Consider the following 23,646-nt stretch of genomic DNA (forward strand, 5'->3'; position numbering starts at 1 on the left):
TAGCTGATTAGCAACCGTAATTCCATCTGCAATCTGCATTCCTTTTTTCCATGTAAAATAACATATTCACAAGATATGGCGACTAGGACAGGAACATTTTGGGGTGGGGCGGCATTCTTCTCCTTTCCACAAATGGTAAACAGGGTGCATTTGGCCTCTGCTCTTGGACACTGATATTGCAAAGGGCAGAAAATGAATGCACCAGTGGACCAATAAATGAATGATCCATTGGGAAGCATCTGTGCGTGAGAATGATTGATTGATTGGTTGTTTTTATGAGACAGTGTCTCCCTCTGTGCCCCAGGCTGGAGTGCAGTGGCGGGATCTCGGCTCACTGCAACCTCCACCTCCCAGGTTAAAGCGATTCTCTACACTCAGCTTCCCGAGAGGCTGGGATTACACCCATGTCCCACCACGCCTGGCTAATTTTTTTGGTATTTTTTTTTAGTACAGACAAGGTTTTACCATGTTGCCCAGGCTATCTCAAACTCCCAACCTTAAGGGATCCGCCCGTCTCAGCCTCCCAAAGTGCTGAGATTAGAGGCGTGAGCCAAGGCGCCGAGCCGTATTTTAAAAGAAATAATAGATAATGCTGAGTGTATAATTTCGGGTGACAGAGAAGTTCTCACTGATCAAATAATACTTGTGACCTTAACGAAAAAAATAGATCAACCCCTGGAAGATTGGCGGAAGGATTTTCCACACAGCTGTCAGCCGTGAAGGCACAAAGGTGAAAACAATGTTATGTGGAAGGAAGAGGCTCTGCCTGAAATGCTGGGAATGACATGGGGAGAATGACAAGACGACTGTAGAGAGACAGAGAGCACACTGGGTACACAGGAAACTAAGGAGGAACAAGGGGTGTGTGTTTTATACTCACAGCCCTTGGACTTACCTCGGGGCTAACTGGGAATCCCTACATGATTAATAGTGACTGACATGAAAATAAGGGAGGCCCAGGTGCATAACTGGAATCTAGGAGACCGTGGAAAAGGCAATTCCCGCCCCCCTGGTGAAATGTGGTGCTGATTTAGACACTAAATGAATGAAAGATGGACACAAGATGTGTTTGTGAGGTAGAGTAATTTGCAGGGAGGGCTTGCCTGGTTTGATTTTCCCTAATTGTTTAATCTTCACTTCATTGATTTCTTTCTGAGATTTATTTTTCCTACATGTAAATCAATACTTGGCAGAGGAGTGATAGATACATGAGGGGTGGTGCAAAGGAAGAGACCTATTATAATATAACACACAAGGTTCTGAACGGTGGCTCACACCTGTAACCCAACATTTTGGGAGGCTGAGGAGGCTGGATCAAGTGAGATCAGGAGTTCGAGATCAGCCTGGACAACATGGTGAAACCCCATCTCTACTAAATATACAAAAACTAGCTGGGCGTGGTGGCGTGTGCCTGTAATACCAGCTATTCGGGAAGTTGAAGCAGGAGAATGGCTTCAACCAGGGAGGGAGAGGTTACAGTGAGCCAAGATCGCGTCATTGCACTGCACCCTAGGTGACAGAGTGAGACTCCATCGCAAAAAATAAAAATAAAAAGTACATAAATATAATATAACATGCACGAATGACAAAGGCACACAATTCCAATCATGTTTCTATTTCTCTATAATGACTTCTTTGATCCTTTATCTTATCCGTAAGAAAATCAGGTGAAAACATCTTCCTTATTTGGCTTTCTGTGAGCATGAGATCATATGGAAAATGTGAAACCCACCAGCACAGGTCCTGGAATAGAGAACGTGATCTGTTCATGGCACAAAACTTGCCCCTTCACCCAAATCCCCCACCTCACCCCTACTTCCAATCACATTAAGTGATACAGATAGATCATGGGGAGGTAAAAACTAATATTCTTTGGAGTTCAGATCGTAGACTCAGAGACCAGTGCCAGCACTTTCTCCTGGTCACCTTTTGGAGTAATTCACAGAAAGACAGGCTGTATTGAAGCAACAGATGATGGAGGGGGTGGTCTTTCCCCCGGACTCTCGGGTGGAACAGCAGCCTAATATCTGACTCCCAAGATGACAAAAGTAGCATGTTGCCCACGAGCTTCATCATTATTTCCTGGCTGTTTGATATAAGACAGCTCAACCTCACTTATGTTGATTTCAATGTCACTGTTTTTTCCTTTTCTTGGAGAATGTAATTTGTTTGAGTCAAGAGGGTTGTGGATATAGAAACTGTAAAGCACATTCACTGTGTATCAATCCCCGTCCAGTCTTCCCAGAGAAGACTCTAAACACCTCCCATACTGCACCTGGGGCTGTGCCAATTTCTATCACTCACCGTCACTCCAGGGAGACAGAACACACAGGGAATACATTACATAGGCAGGTTCATTACTTATAGATAAGCAGAGAGTGACAACAGAAACCTTCCTTTCAGGGTGAGCCAGTCTCCCAAGGCTCAGAAAAACTGCTCAGGACACATGGAGTCACTTCATGTGCACTGTAGCTGGGGGAAGCCAGAAAGCAGCCCAGCCTGGGTTTTGTACCCTGGAGCCACAGGAAGCACTCAGCTAAAGCACTGCATGACGTCCTCCTCCAGGAAGAACAGGAAGACAGCCCAGGCTGTTCTGAGACGTTCCTCCTGATCTCAGGATGTTGCTGTCTTCACCTATTTTTGTTGCTATAAAAGAACACTTGAGCCTGGGTATCTTCTTTTTTTTTTTTTTTTTTTTTTTTTGAGACGGAGTCTCGCTCTGTCGCCCAGGCTGGAGTGCAGTGGCGCGATCTCGGCTCACTGCAAGCTCTGCCTCGAGCCTGGGTATCTTCTAAAGAAAAGAGATGTGTTTGGCTCACTGATCTGCACGCTGTACTAGAAGCAGGACACCAGCATCTATTTCTGGCTGCGGCCTCAGGCTGCTCCCACTCTGACAGAAGAGAAGGGGGTCCTGCGTGTGCAGAGACCGCAGAGATCACATGGCAAGAGAGGGAGAAAGGGGGTGTGATGGAGCTTCCAAGCTCTTTTTAAGAATCAACTCTCCAGGGTACTAATAGAAGGAGAACTTGCTAACCCCGTCCTCTGGGGACAGCATTAATCTATTCATGATGGATCCACCCCCATGACCAAAACACCCCTCCCAATAGGCACAACTTCCCACACTGGGGATTAAATTTCAAAGTGGGGTTTGGAGGGGTCAAACATTGAAACTATAGCAGTTGTATCATCAGCACATTCTATTGTTATTATGAAAACTATAACGGAGAAAGCAGGAGAAAGCTGGGTCTCCCGCCTCATGGGTGCTTGTCCTAAAGAGGTGTTTTATGTGGTTGCCTGGCAACCAAGAAATGAGAGACAATCCACAAAGAGGAACTGCTATGGTTAGCTTCTTATTGGATTCCCATCTTCCTCCAGGTATCGCCAGACACCTGCATGCTGTGATTAGGTACTCAGTGGCCATCATCCTCTTCACCATCCTCCTCTTCTTTCTCCTTCATCGCTGGTGCTCCAAAAAAAAAAGTAAGTCTCATGAAGCAGAGGCCAGAGAACTCAGGGCCCTGTGCGGAAGCAGGATGGGAGCAGGCACATGTGTGTTCCTCACAGGCAGGATGGTCCCTGGCCCAAGGTGGGAGCCACAGAGGCAGGGCTTTCTAGAGAGAGCACCAAACACCCTGCCCCTGCCTTCAGCTCACAGACCATTGCCTGATTATGAACTGTATCCTCATGTCCCCTGCAGCCACTCACATCCAGAAGGTTCCATGACAGGCAGAAAGTGGGAGATAGAATGAATGGGATGGGAACTGACAGCTATTCATGGAATGGGATCTTGCACTCAGAGAGATGGAATGTCTGAGTCTGGCTGTTGGCAGCTGAGGGACCTCAGGTACCTATGGCCTCGCCCTGTGTGTTGGTATCTGTTCATGAAAAGGGGACCCAGAAGTGCCCTCCCAGCTGTTTTGATTGCTTCCGTCTCCTACAGATGCTGCTGTAATGAACCAAGAGCCTGCGGGACACAGAACAGTGAACAGGGAGGTAGGTCCTCCTCAGCCCAGCCTCATGGATACAGTCTTATTCCCTAACAGTCCTGAAAAACGGGAACACCCTCCCTCACTCAACATTTCCCTCTCTCCAGGACTCTGATGAACAAGACCCTCAGGAGGAGACATGCGCACAGTTGGATCACTGCATTTTCACACAGAGAAAAATCACTGGCCCTTCTCAGAGGACCAAGAGACCCTCAACAGATACCAGCGTGTACATAGAACTTCCAAATGCTGAGCCCAGAGCATTGTCTCCTGCCCACAAGCACCACAGTCAGGCCTTAATGGGATCTTCTAGGGAGACAACAGCCCTATCTCAAACCCAGCTTGCCAGCTCCAATGTACCAGCAGCTGGAATCTGAAGGCGTGAGTCTCCATCGCAGAGCATCGCTCTTCCTCACACCACAAATCTGGTGCCTGTCTCTTGCTTACCAATGTCTAAGGTCCCCACTGCCTGCTGCAGAGAAAACACACTCCTTTGCTTAGCCCACAATTCTCTATTTCACTTGACCCCTGCCCACCTCTCCAACCTAACTGGCTTACTTCCTAGTCTACTTGAGGCTGCAATCACACTGAGGAACTCACAATTCCAAACATACAAGAGGCTCCCTCTTAACACGGCACTTAGACACATGCTGTTCCACCTTACTTGATGCTGTTCCACCTTTCCTCAGACTATTTTTCAGCCTTCTGTCATCAGTAAACTTACAAAATTTTTTTATGATTTCAGTGTAGTTCTCTCCTCTTCAAATAAACGTGTCTGCCCTCATTCTTTAGGTGACTCTTTTTTTGGCTGAAAGTTTCCAGTGTTATCAGTACCATGTCCATATAATCCCATCTGTTCTGCACCGGGTTCTCACCCCCGGACTCTGAGCTTCTGGAAGCAGGGTGGAGCCTCATTTGTCTCTGGGACTCCAATTTCCATCCAAAGATGCAGCACATAGGAGGTTCCAAGGATCGTGAATCACATGAACAAGTGATATTCTTACTCTCTGCAACCTGGAAAGCTGGCAGAGTCATTCCAAGATGAAACATTTGTAGAGTCACAGGCCTTGTTAGTTTCATCTCCTCCACGGTGACACATGTCAAAACGTCATCTTTCATACTATAAATATACAGTTGGTCCTCCATATCTGTGGGATTTACAGGTGTTTATTGAACCAACTATAAATCAAAAATATTCAGAGAAAAAATCCACAAACTTTCAAAAAGCAAAACTATGTTGAATGGACACAAACGAAGCAGTGTGTAGGCTGTATCAGGAATTATAAGTAATCAAGAGATGATGGCATGTACACAGGAGGATGTGCATGGGTTATATCCAAATGCTGTGCCATTTCATGGAAGAGGCTTGAGCATCTGCAGATTGTGCTATCTGAGTGGAGATCCTGAAACCAATCACCCACGAATAATGAGGGATGACTGTATATAACTTTTATTTCTCAATTTTAAATATAAAACATAAAAATTACAATAACAAGATAAAATAAACGAGTGTTTTATAGTGTGAGAATACATTTAGGTTTATTTTTCTCTATGTGTAACCCTTGGGCCCATGTTATTTATTGAGAAGACATTCTATTCCACCTTAAACCACATGGCAGCCTTTGTCAACTATAAAGGGACTGTGTGTACACGGATGTATTTTAGACACTGTTTTCTGCTCAGTGGCTCTCTCTGTGTCCACTCTCCTGAGAATGCTGCATTTTATGCAACCTTATACAACCCCTAAAATTTGGTAGCTGGAGTCCTCTAGTTTTTTATTATAGGCTGTTTGCTGTGCTTTTTTTATTTTTCTTGAGGCAGAGTCTTGCTCTATTGCCCAGGCTGGAGTGCAGTGGCACGATCTCGGCTCACTCGCCTCCCAGGTTCAAGGGATCCCATGCCTCAGCCTCTTGAATAGCTGGCATTGCAGGTGCCTGCTACCAGGCATGGCTAATTTTTGTATTTTTAGCAGAGACATGGTTTCACTATATTGGCCAGGCTGGTCTCAAACTCCTGACCTCGGTTGATCGCCCACCTCAGCTTCCAAAATGCTGGGGAAATTGATTTTCTATAGCAATATGTTACTGGATATTTCTGTAAATTTTAAAATGAGGGAGGCAGAGAGTCAGAGAGAGAGCAAACCATGAGTTGGGACTCTGGAATCTTGGGTCATGAGACAAATTCTAGATAAAACTACAAAAATCCAGAATTTACATGTTGTGATTTTTGCTGATAAATTACAATTCTAAGATTGTAAATAATTGCATAATCCTTCTCTGGAAGTTTAAATCATTTAAACTGGTTCTGCTGTAATACTAGAAATACAAGCATGAACAATTCTAATGGTTTATTAGTCACAATGACTCGGAAAACATTAATAATACCTATTAGATATTTTGCATATTACACATGAGGAAGAGTTTGAATCTCCAATAAAAACAATAAAAATTCATGAAAAGTCTTTCACGTTAGCACAGATTTTAGTCATCTCGTGTTCGGGAGGTTGGATCTGAGACGTGTTTTGAGTTGGTCATAGTGAAGGACACCAGGTGTCAATTCTAGTGAGAACAATTTCCAGGAAGCCATGTTCCGCTCTTGAGCGAGCACCCACTGGGCCTCATGCAAGGTAGAAAGAGCCTGCGTACGTCACCCTCCCATGATGTGGTCAACATGTAAACTGCATGGGCAGGGCGCCAAATAACATCCTGTGCGCTGCTGAGCTGAGCTGGGGCGCAGCCGCCTGTCTGCACCGGCAGCACCATGTCGCTCATGGTCGTCAGCATGGCGTGTGTTGGTGAGTCCTGGAAGGGAATAGAGGGAGGGAGCGCTGGGGTGAAGATCTGAATCTGGAGGTAAAGATATGGGCCTAGAGGTGGAGTTATGGGCCTGGAAGTTGAGTTATGGGCCTGAAGTGGAGATCTGGGCCTGGAGTGGAGATATGATCCTGGAGTGGAGATCTGGGCCTGGGGTGGAGTTACAGGCCTGGAGCAGAGATACAAGCCTGGAGTGGAGATATGGGCCAGGAGTGGAGATCTGGGCCTGGAGTAGAGACATCAGCCTGGAGTGGAGATATGGGCCTGGAGTGGAGATAGGGGCCTGGAGTGGAGATCTGGGCCTGTTGTGTAGATCTAGGCCTGGAGGTGGAGATCTGGGCCTGGAGGCTGGGTTTCTGCACAGCCGAGATCCTTGTTCCTGGGGGCAGGTAGGCACTGAGGATGAGTTTCCCTTCAGCCCAGCAAGGGCCTGGCTGCCAAGACGCACAGTGCAGTGGGGGCAGCAGGGTGCCCTGGTTTGCCTGCAGATGGATCGTCCATCATGATCTTTCTTTCCAGGGTTCTTCTTGCTGCAGAGGGCCTGTCCACACATGGGTGAGTCCTTCCCCATATCTTAGGGTGTCATCTCCCCACATAAGAGGATTTTCCTGAAGTGGGAGGGAAGTCCTGTCGGGGAGTCTCTCATAAACTAGGAAGAGGGGACCCTGGGTGCTCGGCCCACAGTTCTGACCTCGCCCTCCCCGGCCTTTCTTTCCCTTTCCTGAGTCAAGCCCTGTGAAGACTGGGGTGAGACTGGGGTGCTCCAAGCTGGGGTGGGCAGGGAGGAAGTGGTGTCAGCAGCAGAGAAAGAGAGGGAAGCAGTACTAGGAACAGCAGGTCCTCTGAGGACAAAGGTGTAACTCACACCCTCCAGCGTTTCCGTGACGGTAGGGGCTGCAGTGTGGCTGCTGTCATTCTACCAGAAGAGGTGGGGAAACCACAGTCATGGCCCTGACATTCCAAATCCTCTGATGGGGGCTCAGTTCATGAATTGGCTGATATTCCATTCACATAGGACTTGCCCTCCATGTCATGTCTACTTTGTGTTGTTTTATGTGAGTAATTTTGCAGTATTAAAATCTAGTAGGAGTCACTTATTCAGCACTTGCTTAAAGTTCTCAGCTGACACTTTTGTTGTAGGGAGATGCCATGTCTATGCGGGATGGGTCCTTCCCATAGCCCTGGGCACCCAGGTGTGGTAGGAGCCTTAGAAAGTGGAAATGGGAGAATCTTCTGAGCACAGGGAGTGAGGGGCGGCTCCACATCCTCCTCTCTAAGGCAGTGCCTCCTTCTCCCCCAGGTGGTCAGGACAAGCCCTTCCTGTCTGCCCGGCCCAGTGCTATGGTGCCTCGAGGAGGACACGTGACTCTTCGGTGTCACTATCGTGGTGGGTTTAACAATTTCACGCTGTACGAAGAAGACAGAATCCACGTTCCCATCTTCCACGGCAGAATATTCCAGGAGAGCTTCATCATGGGCCCTGTGACCCCAGCACATGCAGGGAACTACACATGTCGGGGTTCACACCCACACTCCCCCACTGGGTGGTCAGCACCCAGCAACCCCCTGGTGATCATGGTCACAGGTCAGAGGCTTTCTGTCTGGGCTTCTCACTGTCCCACCTCCTGAATCCCAGAGCTTCTGGTGGGGGTGTCCGTCAGGGTCCCATCATCCAGGCCCTGACTGTATTTGGGGTCAAGGGGGATTGAATACAGGGGAAATGGGTGCTGTGGTGGAAAGAATAACTGTCCTCAATGATGGCTACATTGTAATCCCTGGAGCCTGTCACTATTTATGTTACAGGACAGGGGACTGAAGGGGAAGATGGAACTCAGGTTGTTGATGAGTTGACCTTGAGATAGGGAGACAGCCTGGACTGTCCCGCTGGGCTCAGTGTAATCACAAGGGTCCACGTGAGATGAGGAGGAAGAGGGGAGTGGGGATTAGAGCAGTGTAGTGGGAGGGAGACGCTATCAGCCACTGTGGGCTTTGAAGGTGGATGAAGGCCACTAGTCACAGAATGCAGGTGGCCCCTAAGGGCTGGAGAAGTCAAGAGAACTGATTCACTGAGTCTCCAGAGGGAACGCAGCCCTCTAGATGCCTTGATTTCAGCGCAGGGAGAACTGGATCCAATTTCTGTCTCGAGTGGAAGGGGTCAGTGTGTTCTCTCCTGCTGCCGTGTTTGTCATAATTTTCTGCAGCAGCAACAAGAAACCAACACAGGAACCCAGGTCAAGGACAAGTTAGGAAACCAAACAAGGATAGCCGGGCATGATGGTGGGCACGAGTAATCCAACGACTGGGGAGGCTGAGGCAAGAAAATCACTTGAACCGGGGAGGCAGAGGTTTCAGTGAGCCAAGACCACACCACTACACTCCAGCCTGGGTGAAAAAGTGACTGTCTCAAAAATAAATTCATTAATCAATTAATTAAAGAAACCAAACAAGGAGAAGGTTGGCTACCCTGAGATCAGGAAGGGCAGGATGCTGATGCCACCACCAGGCTCCATCCACATAGGAAGGGGTTGATGCTCCTGGAACCAGCACCGGGGCCACCCTGTGGAAGCTGGGGCCATGGAGAAGGCACAGACATGGCAGGAGAGGCTCCCAATCCCCATCAGGAACAGGGTGTGTGGACACTGATGTCTGCCTTACTGATGAGTTGATACCTCCTGCCAGAGACTCCAATTTGTTCAAAAGAGATTGATTCAGGCTGCTAAGAACCTAGACATGCAGCCTGTCCTCTTCCACCCCCACATAGACAGCAGGAAAGAGATTAGTGGGAAACAGATACAACAGCCCAAGAGATGAGGCTCTCTTCACAGTAGGAGGGGAGTCAGGGGCTACTGGAGACAGAGGGACAGAGAAGAGGGAGGAAGACAGATGGAGGGACCTGCACCAGGGGATATGGGCACAGAAAAGACATGGAGATGCAGACAGGGAGGAGAGAGACAGACACCGGGGAGGGGAACCCTCACTCATTCCAAATGCCATGGATGGGATGATAAAGAGAGATGCCTTCTAAACTCACAACCTCTCTTCCTAGGAGTCCACAGAAAACCTTCCCTCCTGGCCCTCCCAGGTCACCTGGTGAAATCAGAAGAGACAGTCATCCTGCAATGTTGGTCAGATGTCATGTTTGAGCACTTCCTTCTGCACAGAGAGGGGAAGGTTGAGGACACTTTGCGCCTCATTGGAGAGCTCCATGATGGGGTCTTCAAGGCCAACTTCTCCATCGGTCCCATGACGCATGTCCTTGCAGGGACCTACAGATGCTACGGTTCTGTTCCTCACTTCCGCTATCAGTTGTCAGCTCCCAGTGACCCTCTGGACATCGTGATCACAGGTGAGAGTGTCCGGACATTCTTCTGATTGTCATTGAGACACAGAGTGAATGATCCACGACTTGGAACCCCCAGGTGGTCATGAGGAAGATAAGCGTGGGATTCTTATGGAGAGAGACTGACTTGGTGAGGTCTGTACCAACAGAGACAGAGTAACAGGAGACACAAGTACAGACCAGGTGTCATAACAGAGGACAGACACAGGGGCCATACAGGGAGTTAGAAAAGACAGAAAGAGTTAAAGGAGACACAGACAGACATGTGCCAGAGAGAAGTGTCCTTCCATGCTGACTTTGCTCAGAGACATGGCACAGGTTGAAGTTTCATTTCTGTTTTATCTCCACAAAGTGTTTCTACGAGGAGAACCCAAGGACACCCATATTTCTGACCTCAGTTGGGCCCTGTGGCCTCAGGCCTTGTGGCATCTACAGATGCCGTGTTTATTCTGACACCTCTGCCTTCCGTGCAGTGGAGCCGTAATTATCCCAGGATATCATGGCCCCAGAACACCAACCCCTATATACTGTGTGTACTTGGGGTCCCCAGACTAGATTCTGAGGCTCATATTCCAAATAATCCTACATATAATAGGATTACTGAGAGACACAGAGATAAATCAGGGACGTCAAAAAGCAAAGGCATAAACACACAGAGAATGAGCCAGAAGAAGGGGATTGAGAGACTCACAGACACACAAAAACAAAGAAAAGAGGGCAGAGGAGTGGAGAGAATGATGGAAAGGAGGACAGAAAAGCCCCAGAATCAGAACCCTGAGGGAGGGGCACAAAGACAGAGAAAGATAAAGATGTGGGGATGGATTGCAGAGATTCCAAATAGAATGAGAGAGACTGAGAGGCAGAGAAAAGGAGATGTAGAGAGACAGATGATAGATGGATAGATAGATATAGATAGATGATAAATAGGTAGATGATAGATAATGGATAGGTTATAGATACATAGATGATGATTGATAGATGATACATAGAGATGATGATGATGATGATGATGATGATGAAGATAGATAGATAGATACATAGATGACACATAGATAGATATATAGATACATAGATGATACATAGATAGAGACAGAGAGGCAGACAGATAGAGAGGTAATAGAGAGAGAGATCGATGATACATAGATATAGATAATACATAGGTGATTGCTGGATAGACAGATAGACAATTGATAGAGAGATAGATAAATGATACATAGATACAGATGACAGATAATTTGTAGATAGACACAAAATAGATAGATGATAGATGATAGATAATAGATAGAAATATGCAGAAAGTTATGAACAAGACAGAAAGTGAGAGACTCAGATTATAGAAAAAGGAAGATCAAGTCAACCAATCCAAGGAGGGTCAGAGAGAATAAAACAATCCAAAAAGGGAAAGCATACCTAGGGGTGGGGAAGTGAGGTCAGAGACCTAGAGAGACAGAGAAGGTGGAAGGAGGAAATAGACATGAAGAGAGATGGGTGGAGGGTGAGAGAGAGAGAGAGCATTAGGTCATAGAGCAGGGGAGTGAGTTCTCAGCTCAGGTGGGAGGGGAGCTGTGACAAGGAAGAACCTCCCTGAGGAAACTGCCTCTTCTCCTTCCAGGTCTATATGAGAAACCTTCTCTCTCAGCCCAGCCGGGCCCCACGGTTCTGGCAGGAGAGAACGTGACCTTGTCCTGCAGCTCCCGGAGCTCCTATGACATGTACCATCTATTCAGGGAGGGGGAGGCCCATGAACGTGAACTTAGGCTCCCTGCAGTGCGCAGCGTCAATGGAACACTCCAGGCCGACTTCCCTCTGGGCCCTGCCACCCATGGAGGGACCTACAGATGCTTCGGCTCTTTCCCTCACTCTCCCTACGAGTGGTCAAACTCGAGTGACCCACTGCTTGTTTCTGTCACAGGTGAGAAAAGCCCATGGCTGTCCCATGTCCTATGATCCTAGAGCCTTAGCTGAGGAGCTTCCTGCCGATAATGGAGAGAAGCATGGACAGATGCAGAGAGAAGACGCAGCATGAGTGTGAGGGAAGGATCAGGGCGCAGGATGGCAGACACGGCACCTCCAAACCCTCCTACACGGCCTGCATGGAGGCCTCCGATCAGGGCTCCAGGCACCCAGGCAGATGGAGAAAGCAGTCAGGACAGACCCAGAGAAGGGGAGACTGGGCTCAGTTTGGGGAGATCAGAGGTTCCCTCAGTCCCTCAACCTTACCCATTTCCCAGAAGCCCATCGTGGCCTCTCACCCACACACAGAGATGTCATCACCAGCAACCCCTACACTCTTTTCTTTTCATTTTCAAAAATATTTATTGAGGTTAAATGTAACTATATAATTTACCACCTTTACCATTTTTTAAAGTAAAATCTAGTGGTCATAAAAACCTTTATATGCTGGTTGTGGTGGTTCACGGTTGTAATCTCGGTGCTTTAAGAGGCCAAGAAAGGTGGATCATTTAAGATCAGGGACTCGAGATCAGCCTGGCCAACATGCGGGAAATTCATCTTTACTAAACAGACAAGAAAAATTAGCCAAGCATGCTGGCATGCACCTGTAGTCCTAGCTACCTGGGAGGCTGAGGCAGGAGAAGCACTTAAACCCAGGAGGCAGAGGTTGCACTGAGCCGAGATCATGCCACTGCACTGCAGCCTGGGAGACAGACAGAGACTCTGTTTCTAAATAAATAAATACATCTGTATTCTTTTTTTTGTTACCCTCCACCCTTCCCTTCCCGGCCTCTGGTATCCACCATTCTATTCTCTACCTTCATGAGATCCACCTTTTCTCTCCTGCATGTGGGTGAGAAATGGGAATCTTTGTAATGACCTCCAGTTCCATCCATGTGGCTGCAAATGACAGGATGTTATTGTTTCTATGCATGAGTAGTCTCCACTGTGTGTGTGTACCACAGTTCTCTATCCACTCACCCACTGATGGGCAGGTAGGTTGACTCCACATCTTGGCTACTGTGAACAGTGCTGGAACAGTCATATGAATGCAGATATCACTTCGATACACTGATGTCCTTTCCTTTAGATATAAACCCAGTAGTGAAATTGCTGGATACTATGAAAGTTCTCTTTTTTTTTTTTTTTTTTTTTTCTTTTTTGAGAAAGAGTTTCCCTCCTTAGTCCAAGCTGGAGTCAAAGTGGTGAGATCTTGGCTCATTGCAACCTCTGCCTCCTAGGTTCAAACGATTGTCCTGACTCAGCCTCCCTAGTAGCTGTGATTACAGGTGCACGCCACCATGCCTGGCTAATTTTTGTATTTTTTTTAGCACAGACGGGATATCCCAATTTTGGGCAGGCTGCTCTCAAACTCCTGACCTCAAGTGAGGTGCCTGCCTCGGTTTCCCAAAGTGCTGAAATTACAGGCATAAGCCACTATGCCCAGCCTCCTTTTAGTTTTTTAAAGAATTTCCATACTTTTCTCCACAATAGTTGTACTAATTTACATTCCTACCAACAGGGTACCAGGGTTCTCCTTTCTCTACCATCTTGCCAGCATTTGTTTTGCCTGTCTTGCAGATAAAAGCCATTTTACTTTATTTTATTTTATTTATTTATTTATGTTGAGATGGAGTTTCGCTCATAGGCGCCCAGGCTGGAGTGCAATGGTGTGATCTCGGCTCACTACAACCTCCGCCTCCCGGGTTCAAGTGATTCTCCTGCCTCAGCCCCCAAAGTAGCTGGGATTACAGGCTTGTGCCACCACGCCCGGCTAATTTTTGTATGTTTGGTAGAGACGGAGTTTCTCCATGTTGGTGAGGCTGGTCTCCCGACCTCAGGTGATCCGCCCACCTCCGCCTCCCAAAGTGCTGGGATTACAGGCGTGAGCCACCGGCCTAAAAGGCATTTTAATGGGATGAGATGAAAACTCATCGCGATTTTAATTTACATTTCTCTGATGATGAGTGCTGCTGAGCACTTTTTCATATACGTGATCGCCATTTCTGTTTTGTTTGTGGAGAAATGTCTCCTCATGTCTTTTGCTCATTTTTTAATTAAATTGTTTTATTGAGTTGTTTTAGCTTCTTATACTTCCAGTTATTAATCCCGTCTCAGATGAATAGTTTGCAAATATTTGCTCCTATTTTGTGGGTTGTCTCTCCACTTTCTTGGTTTATCTTTTGTGGTGTAGAAGTTGCTTGGTTTGGTGTAATCCTAATGGTCTACTTTTTGCTTTGATTACTTGTGTTTGGAAGGTTTTAAACAAAATGTCTTTCTTCAGACAAATGTCTTCCCCATTATTTTCTTCTACATGTTTCATAGGTTCAGGCCTTAGACTCATGTTTTTAATCCATTTTCATTTGATATTTGTGTATGGTGACAGGTATAGATGCAGTTTTATTCCTCTGCATGTGGATATCCAGTTTTCCCCACACCATTTATTGAAAAGACTGTCCTTTCCTGATTGTAAGTTCTCGGCACCTTTGTCAAAGTCCCTTAAATGGGCTGGGCGTGGTGGCTCACACCTGCATTTCCAGCACTTTGGGAGGCCGAGGCGGGTGGATCACCTGAAGCCAGGAGTTTAAGACCACGATGGCCAACAGAGTGAAACCTCGTCTCTACTAAAAATACAAAAATTAGCTGAGCATGGTGATCAGTGCCTGTAATACCACTACTTGGGAGTTTGAAGCAAGAGAATTGCTTGAATCCAGGAAGTGGAGGTTGCATTGAGCTGAGATTGCACCTCTGCACTCCAGCCTGCATGACAGAGCAAGATTCCATCACACACACACAAAAGAAAGCCATTGGATGTAAATGCATGGATTATATCTGTGTTCTCCATTCTATTCCATTTTTTATGTGCCTTTCTTTATGCCAGTGTCATGCTGTTTTGCTTACTACAGCTCTGTAACATATTTCTAAGTCAGGTAGTGTGATGCTCCTGTTTTCTCTTTATACCTTGAAGTCTCAAGACAGTGGGCATCACACACAAAAATTATGGAGAAGAGGATCCCAAGACTCCCAGAGTCCAACATTAGATAACAGAGTGTTGGCCATGAACCAACCTCAAAGATTTCCATTGAGTAGAGGACAAGCACCCTCATTTCCTCACATCTCTCCTGTCCCATGTTCTAGGAAACCCTTCAAGTAGTTGGCCTTCACCCACAGAACCAAGCTCCAAATCTGGTGAGTAAAGGACCCCTCTTATCTCTGCTTTTGGAAACCTGGGGAGGTGGAAGCCTTGGATGCAAGTGTTGGCTCAAACCTCCCAGCTCTGTGAATGAGGGCCTGTCTTCCACCATCTCGGAACTCCAGACACTCCAATAGTGAAACGGATCTAGGGCCACCAAAGGGCTCAGTGAAGTCTCTTAATCTTTAATTTTCTGCAGCTGAGACCTCCTACAAGCTAGAAGAATAATTGCAAATCTGACATCCTTCTCAGGAAAAATGCAGTGTTTTTTCTGCCTGCATTCCTTACTAGAGGACAAATTCCTGCGGGCTTGAAAGAGGGAAGGGAAGGGAACATCTGATGAGGGTGGGTGTTTTAGAGAAGTTCCACTTGCCCAGGAATGAATTACTGTTGGTCATGAGGCAACCCTGGCTGACTCAGCAGAGCAAGAGCCTTGCCGTAACAGAGAACAGAGCTCATGCACGCACACTTCGACTCACTGACTCATTCAGCCACGGCCCCATGCTCAGGCTGTGCAGTGTGGGACCTTTTCCTATTGTTGCCATAACAAATTTCCACAAGATTCGTGGGTGAAAACAAAACAGTTATTTAATTATCTTACAGTGCTGTAGCTCAAAGTATGAAGTGCATCTCACTGGGCTAAAATCAAGGTGAAAGCAAGGCTGCCTTCCCTCTGAGGGTTCCAGGCAAGAATCTGCTTCTCACTTGTCCCAGCTTCTAGAGGCTCCCACATTCCTTGGCTCCTGGTCCCCTTCCTCCTTCCTCAAAACCCACAAAGGCTGGTCACATCTCACATGGCATCACTCAGACCCTTCTTCCTTACCACACCTCTTTCTCTGAATGCTGCTCTCCCTTCTTCCCCTTCTTTTGAAAACTTGGGGATTCTATTGGGTTCACCAAGATGAAAATCCATCATAATCTCCCGGAAATCATCCAGGATACCCTCCTTTTAAGTTCAGCTGATTAGCAACCGTAATTCCATCTGCAATCTTCATTCCTCCTTCCATGTAAAATAACATATTCACAAGCTATGGAGGCTAGGACAGGGACATTTCTGGGGTGGGGTGGCATTCTTCTTCCACAAATAGTAAACAAGATGCATTTACCCTCTGTTCTTGGGACACTGATATTGCAGATGGTTAAATGGGAGGGCAGAAAATGTATGCACAAGTGGACCAATAAATGAATGATCTATTGAGAAGCATCTGTGCATGAAATCTATTTATTTATGTATTTACCTACTTGTTTATTGAGACAGAGTCTTGCTCTGTTGTCCAGGCTAGAGTGCAGTGGCATGATCTCGGCTCAATGCAACCTCCACCTCCTGGGTTGAAGTGATCTCCTCCCTCAGCCTCTCCAGTAGCTGGGATTACAGACCACAACCACCATGCCCGGCTAACTCTTTTTGCATATTTTCTGTAGAGAGGATGTTTCACCATGTTGGCCAGGCTGGTCTCAAATTCCCAACCTCAAGTGATCCAATAGCCTCTGCCTCCCAACCCGCTGGGGTAAGAGGCATGAGCCACGGGGCCAAGCCAAATTTTCAAATCAATAATAGATAATGCTGAGTGTATTATTTCAGGTGACAGAGAAGGTCTCACTAATCAGATATTTGTGACATTAATGAAAAACACGGATTGAACCCCTGAAAGATTGGCGGAAGGATTTTCCACACACAGCTGTCAGCCGTGAAGGCACAAATGTGAAAACAATCTGATGTTGAAGGAAGAGGCTCTGCCTGAAATGCTGGGAATGAGATGGGGAGAATGACAAGACGACTGTGGAGAGACAGAGAGCACACTGGGTACACAGGAAACTAAGGAGGAACAAGGAGTGTGTGTTTTATACTCACAGCCCTTGGATTCACCTCAGGGTAACCAGGAATCCCTACGTGATTAATAGTGACTGACATGAAAATAAGGGAGGCCCAGGTGCATAACTGGAATCTAGGAGATCGTGGAAAAGGCAATTCCCGCCCCACTGGTGAAATGTGGTGCTGATTTAGACCCTAAGTGGATGAAGTAGATGGATATAAGATATGCTTGTGAGGTAGAATCATTGGCTGGAAAGGCTCGCTGGGTTTGATTTCTCCTGGTAGTTTAATCCTCGCTTCACCAACTTATTTCTGAGATTTATTTCTCCTGCATCTAAATCAATACCTGGCAGAGGAGGGAGAGCTAGATGAGGGGTGGTGCAAACGAAGGGACCTAGTATAGCATAATATACAAGGCTGTGAACGGTGGCTCACGCCTGTAACCCAGCACTTCAGGAGGCCAACGCGGGTGGATCACATGAAGTCAGGAGTTCGAGACCAGCCTGGCCAACATGGAGAAACCCTATCTCTACTAAAAATACAAAAATTAAGCAGGCATGATGGTGGTGCATGACTATAATCCCAGCTACTCTGGAGGATGAAGCAGGAGAATGACTTCAGCCCTGGAGGCAGAGGTTGCAGTGAGTGGAGATCGCGTCACTGCACACCAGCCTGGGTGACACAGGGATACTCTGTCTCAAAAAATAAAAATAAAAAATACATAAATATAATATAACATACACAAATGATGCAGGCACCTGAATTCCAATCATCATTTTTCTATTTCTCTATAATTACTTCTTTGGTCCTTTATCTTATCCATTAGAAAATCAGCCTAAAACCTCTTCCGTATTTGGCTTTCTGTGAACATGAGATCATATGGAAAATATGAAAGCCCCCTGAACCCACCAGCACAGGCCCTGAAATAGGGAAAGTGCTCTGTTCATCACAAGAAACTTTCCCCCTCACCCAAATCCCCCACCTCACCCCTACTTCCAATCACCTGTGGAGATACAGATAGACCATGGGGAGGTAAACGCTAATACTTCTTGGAGTGAGTTCAGATCTTGGAATCAGAGATCAGCACCAGCACTAGCTCCTGCTCCCCTTTCCTACTAATTCACAGGAGGACAGGTGGTTTTGAAGCAATAGATGGTGGAGGGGGTGGTCCTTCCCCCAGCCTCTCAGGTGGAACAGCAGCCTAACATGTGTCTCGTGAGATCACAAAGAGTAGCACGTTTCACATGGGCTTCATCATTATTTCCTGGCTGTTCGACATAAGAGAATTCTACTTTGCTTTTCTGATCTTGATTTCATTTTTGTGTCCTTTTCTTGGAGAAGGTAATTTGAGTCAAGAGGGTTGTGGATGTAGAAACTGTAAAGCACATTCACTGTGTATCAGTCCCAGTCCAGTCTTCCCAGAGAAGACTCTAAACACCTCCTGGACTGCACCTGGGCCTATGCCAATTCCTATCACTCACCGTCACTCCAGGGAGACAGAACACACAGAGAATACGTTACATAGGCAGGTTCATTACTAACAGATAAGCAGCGAGTGACAACTGAAGCCTACATTTCAATGTGAGCCAGTCCCTCAAGGCTCAGAAAAGCTGCTCGGGACATATGGAGTCACCTCATTTGCAGTGTAGCTGGGGGAAGCCAGAAAATAGCCCAGCCTGGGTTTTGTACCCTGGAGCCACAGGAAGCACTCAGCTAAAGCACTGCATGACATCCTCCTCCAGGAAGAACAGGAAGACAGCCCAGCCTGTTCTGAGACGTTCCTCCTGATCTCAGGACGTTGCTGTCTTAGTCCATTTTTGTTGCTCTAAAGGAACACTTGAGCCTGGGTAACTTCTTTTTTGTGTGTGTGTGTGTGTAGTGCTTCTGATGAGCTTTTTTTTTTAATTTTATTATTATTATACTTTAAGTTTTAGGGTACATGTGCACAATGTGCAGGTTAGTTACATATGTATACATGTGCCATGCTGGTGTGCTGCACCCATCAACTTGTCATTTAGCATTAGGTATATCTCCTAATGCTATCCCTCCCCCCTCCCCCACCCCACAACAGTCCCCAGAGTGTGATGTTCCCCTTCCTGTGTCCATGTGTTCTCATTGTTCAATTCCCACCTATGAGTGAGAACATGCAGTGTTTGGATTTTTGTCCTTGTGATAGTTTACTGAGAATGATGATTTCCAATTTCATCCATGTCCCTACAAAGGACATGAACTCATCATTTTTTATGGCTGCATAGTATTCCATGGTGTATATGTGCCACATTTTCTTCATCCAGTCTATCATTGTTGGACATTTGGGTTGGTTCCAAGTCTTTGCTATTGTGAATAGTGCCGCAATAAACATACGTGTGCATGTGTCTTTATGGCAGCATGATTTATAGTCCTTTGGGTATATACCCAGTAATGGGATGGCTGGGTCAAATGGTATTTCAAGCTCTAGATCCCTGAGGAATTGCCACACTGACTTCCACAATGGTTGAACTAGTTTACAGTCCCATCAACAGTGTAAAAGTGTTCCTATTTCTCCACATCCTCTCCAGCACCTGTTGTTTCCTGACTTTTTAATGATTGCCATTCTAACTGGTGTGAGATGGTATATCATTGTGGTTTTGATTTGCATTTCTCTGATGGCCAGTCATGGTGAGCATTTTTTCATGTGTTTTTTGGCTGCATAAATGTCTTCTTTTGAGAAGTGTCTGTTCATGTCCTTCACCCACTTTTTGATGGGGTTGTTTGCTTTTTTCTTGTAAATTTGTTTGGGTTCATTGTAGATTCTGGATATTAGCCCTTTGTCAGATGAGTAGGTTGCGAAAATTTTCTCCCATTTTGTAGGTTGTCTGTTCACTCTGATGGTAGTTTCTTTTGCTGTGCAGAAGCTCTTTAGTTTAATTAGATCCCATTTGTCAATTTTGGCTTTTGTTGCCATTGCTTTTGGTGTTTTAGACATGAAGTCCTTGTCCATGCCTATGTCCTGAATGGTAATGCCTAGGTTTTCTTCTAGGGTTTTTATGGTTTTAGGTCTAACGTTTAAGTCTTTAATCCATCTCGAATTAATTTTTGTATAAGGTGTAAGGAAGGGATCCAGTTTCAGCTTTCTACCTATGGCTAGCCAGTTTTCCCAGCACCATTTATTAAATAGGGAATCCTTTCCCCATTGCTTGTTTTTCTCAGGTTTGTCAAAGATCAGATAGTTGTAGATATGTGGCATTATTTCTGAGGGCTCTATTCTGTTCCATTTATCTATATCTGTGTTTTGGTACCAGTACCATGCTGTTTTGGTTACTGTAGCCTTGTAGTATAGTTTGAAGTCAGGCAGCATGATGCCTCCAGCTTTGTTCTTTTGGCTTAGGATTGACTTGGCGATGCTGGCTCTTTTTTGGTTCCATATGAACTTTAAGGTAGTTTTTTCCAATTCTGTGAAGAAAGTCATTGGTAGCTTGATGGGGATGGCATTGAATCTATAAATTACTTTGGGCAGTATGGCCATTTTCACGATATTGATTCTTCCTACCCATGAGCATGGAATGTTCTTCCATTTCTTTGTATCCTCTTTTATTTCATTGAGCAGTGGTTTGTAGTTCTCCTTGAAGAGGTCCTTCACGTCCCTTGTAAATTGGATTCCTAGGTATTTTATTCTTTTTGAAGCAATTGTGAATGGGAGTTCACTCATGATTTGGCTCTCTGTTTGTCTGTTATTGGTATATAAGAATGCTTGTGATTGTTGTACATTGATTTTGTATCCTGAGACTTTGTAGAAGTTGCTTATCAGCTTAAGGAGATTTTGGGCTGAGACAATGGGGTTTTCTAGATATACAATCATGTCATCTGCAAACAGGGACAATTTGACTTCCTCTTTTCCTAATTGAATACCCTTTATTTCCTTCTCCTGCCTAATTGCCCTGGTCAGAACTTCCAACACTATGTTGAATAGGAGTGGTGAGAGAGGGCATCCCTGTCTTGTGCCAGTTTTCAAAGGGAATGTTTCCAGTTTTTGCCCATTCAGTATGATACTGGCTGTGGGTTTGTCATAGATGGCTCTTATTATTTTGAGATACGTCCCATCAATACCTAATTTATTGAGAGTTTTTAGCATGAAGGTTGTTGAATTTTGTCAAAGGCCTTTTCTGCATCTATTGAGATAATCGTGTGGTTTTTGTCTTTGGTTCTGTTTATATGATGGATTACATTTATTGATTTGCATATATTGAACCAGCCTTGCATCCCAGAGCCTGGGTAACTTCTAGAGAAAACAGATTTGTTTGCCTCACAGTTCTGCAGACTGTACTGGAAGCATGGCACCAGCATCGGTTTCCTGTGATGGCCTCAGGCTGCTCCCACTCCGGGAGAAGGGAAGGAGGGTCTGTCTGTGCAGAGACCACAGAGATCACACGGCAAGAGAGGGAGAAAGGGGGAGGGCGAGCGATGGAGCTTCCAAGCTCTTTTTAACAACCAGCTCTCCGGGAACTAATAGAGGGGGAACTTGCTAACCCCGTCATGTGGGGCAGCATTAATCTATTCATGATGGATCCACCTCCATGACTCAAACACCTTCCCATAGGCCCAAACTTCCACACTGGGGGTTAAATTTCAATATTTCAGTGTGAGGTTTCAAAGGGTCAAACATCTAAACTAAAGCAGCTGTATCCTCAGCACATTCTATGGTTTCTATGAGAGCTGTAACTGAGAAAGCAGGAGAAAGCTGGGTCTCCTGCCATCACGCTGCTTGTCCTAAGGAGATGTTCCATGTGGTTACCTGTCAATCAAGAAATGAGACAATCCATAAAGAAGAACTGCTATGATTAGCTTCTTATTGGATACCCATCTTCCTCCAGGTATCCGCAGACACCTGCACGTTCTGATTGGGACCTCAGTGGTCATCATCCTCTTCATCATCATCCTCTTCTTTCTCCTTCATCGCTGGTGCTCCAACAAAAAGAGTAAGTCTCACGAAGCAGAGGCCAGAGAGCTCAGGGCCGTGTGGGGAAGCAGGATGGGAGCAGGCACGTGTGTGTTCCTCACTGGCAGGATGGTCCCTGGCCCAAGGCAGGAGCCACAGAGGCAGGGCTTTCTAGAGAGAGCACCAGACAACCTGCTCCTGCCTTCAGCTCACAGACCATTGCCTGGTTCTGAACTGTATCCTCACATCCCCTGCAGCCACTGACATCCAGAAGGTTCCATGACAGGCAGAAAGTGGGAGACAGAATCAATGGGATGCCAATTGAGAGCACTTCATGGGATGGGGTCTTGAACTCAGAGAGATAGAATGTCTGAGTCTGGATGTTGGCAGCTGAAGAGCCTCAGGCACCTACAGCCTCCCCCTGTGGGTTGGTGTCTGCCCATGAAATGAGGACCCAGAAGGGCCCTCCGAGTGGTTTTGACGACTTCCGTCTCCTACAGATGCTGCTGTAATGGACCAAGAGCCTGCGGGGGACAGAACAGTGAATAGGCAGGTAGGTCCTCCTCGGCCCAGCCTCACGGATACAGTCTTATCCCTAATAGTCCTGAAAAATGTGAGCACCCTCCCTCACTCAGCATTTCCCTCTCTCCAGGACTCTGATGAACAAGACCCTCAGGAGGTGACATACGCACAGTTGGATCACTGCGTTTTCATACAGAGAAAAATCGGTCGCCCTTCTCAGAGGCCCAAGACACCCCTAACAGATACCAGCGTGTACACGGAACTTCCAAATGCTGAGCCCAGATCCAAAGTTGTCTCCTGCCCACGAGCACCACAGTCAGGACTTGAGGGGGTTTTCTAGGGAGACAACAGCCCTGTCTCAAAACCAGGTTGCCAGATCCAATGCACCAGCAGCTGGAATCTGAAGGCATCAGTCTTCATCTTAGGGGATCGCTCTTCCTCACACCACGAATCTGAACATGCCTCTCTCTTGCTTACAAATGCCTAAGGTCGCCACTGCCTGCTGCAGAGAAAACAGACTCCTTTGCTTAGCCCACAAGTATCTATTTCACTTGACCCCTGCCCACCTCTCCAACCTAACTGGCTTACTTCCTAGTCTACTTGAGGCTGCAATCACACTGAGGAACTCACAATTCCAAACATGAAAGAGGCTCCCTCTTAACACGGCACTTAGACACGTGCTGTTCCACCTTCCCTCATGCCGTTCCACCTCCTCTCAGACTATCTTTCAGCCTTCTGTCATCAGTAAAATTTATAAATTTTTTTTATAACTTCAATGTAGCTCTCTCCTCTTCAAATAAACATGTCTGCCCTCATGGTTTTGGTAATGTGACTCTTTATTCACTGAGAGTTTCCAGTGTTATCATTACTATGTCCATATAACCTCATCTGTTCTCCACTGGTTTCTCACCCCCGGACTCTGAGCTTCTGGAAGCAGAGTGGAGCCTCATTTGTCTCTGGGACTCCAATTTCCATCCAAAGATGCAGCACGTAGGAGGTTCCAAGGATCGTGAATCACATGAACAAGTGATATTCTTACTCTCTGCAACCTGGAAAGCTGGCAGAGTCATTCCAAGATGAAACATTTGTAGAGTCATAGGCCTTGTTAGTC

At 46.4% G+C, this 23,646-nt stretch overlaps 1 protein-coding gene and 1 pseudogene across 8 annotated transcripts; both read left to right on the forward strand.

Moving 5' to 3' along the window:
- LOC134729570 (putative killer cell immunoglobulin-like receptor like protein KIR3DP1) overlaps positions 1–4,299 on the forward strand; it is a 29,159-nt pseudogene extending 24,860 nt beyond the window's left edge.
- A 2,414-nt stretch (positions 4,300–6,713) lies between these two features.
- Positions 6,714–23,350, forward strand: LOC100986982 (killer cell immunoglobulin-like receptor 3DL2). Of its 8 annotated transcripts, none has more exons than XM_063599676.1 (9): positions 6,714–6,780; positions 7,319–7,354; positions 8,100–8,384; positions 9,846–10,145; positions 11,752–12,051; positions 15,231–15,281; positions 21,949–22,053; positions 22,514–22,566; positions 22,666–23,350. In XM_063599676.1, the coding sequence occupies exons 1-9, from the start codon at positions 6,747–6,749 to the stop codon at positions 22,873–22,875; spliced, it is 1,374 nt and encodes a 457-aa protein (XP_063455746.1). In that variant the 5' UTR covers positions 6,714–6,746; the 3' UTR covers positions 22,876–23,350. The 8 variants fall into 8 exon arrangements, with proteins under 8 accessions (XP_063455746.1, XP_063455749.1, XP_063455748.1 ...); XM_063599678.1 differs by having other exon boundaries at positions 6,747–6,780; positions 9,882–10,145; positions 22,666–22,875; XM_063599679.1 differs by lacking the exon at positions 15,231–15,281.
- The last annotated feature ends 296 nt before the right edge of the window (positions 23,351–23,646 follow it).

This window comes from Pan paniscus, chromosome 20, assembly GCF_029289425.2.
Source record: "Pan paniscus chromosome 20, NHGRI_mPanPan1-v2.0_pri, whole genome shotgun sequence".
NCBI lineage: Eukaryota > Metazoa > Chordata > Mammalia > Primates > Hominidae > Pan > Pan paniscus.

Excerpts from the sequence above, each read along its gene's own strand:
- LOC100986982 (XM_063599676.1), top strand. The coding sequence starts at position 6,747 with ATGTCGCTCATGGTCGTCAGCATGGCGTGTGTTG. Across the intron at positions 8,385-9,845 it reads CCTGGTGATCATGGTCACAG|GAGTCCACAGAAAACCTTCC; the intron begins GTCAGAGGCTTT and ends CTCTCTTCCTAG. Across the intron at positions 22,567-22,665 it reads ACAGAACAGTGAATAGGCAG|GACTCTGATGAACAAGACCC; the intron begins GTAGGTCCTCCT and ends CCCTCTCTCCAG.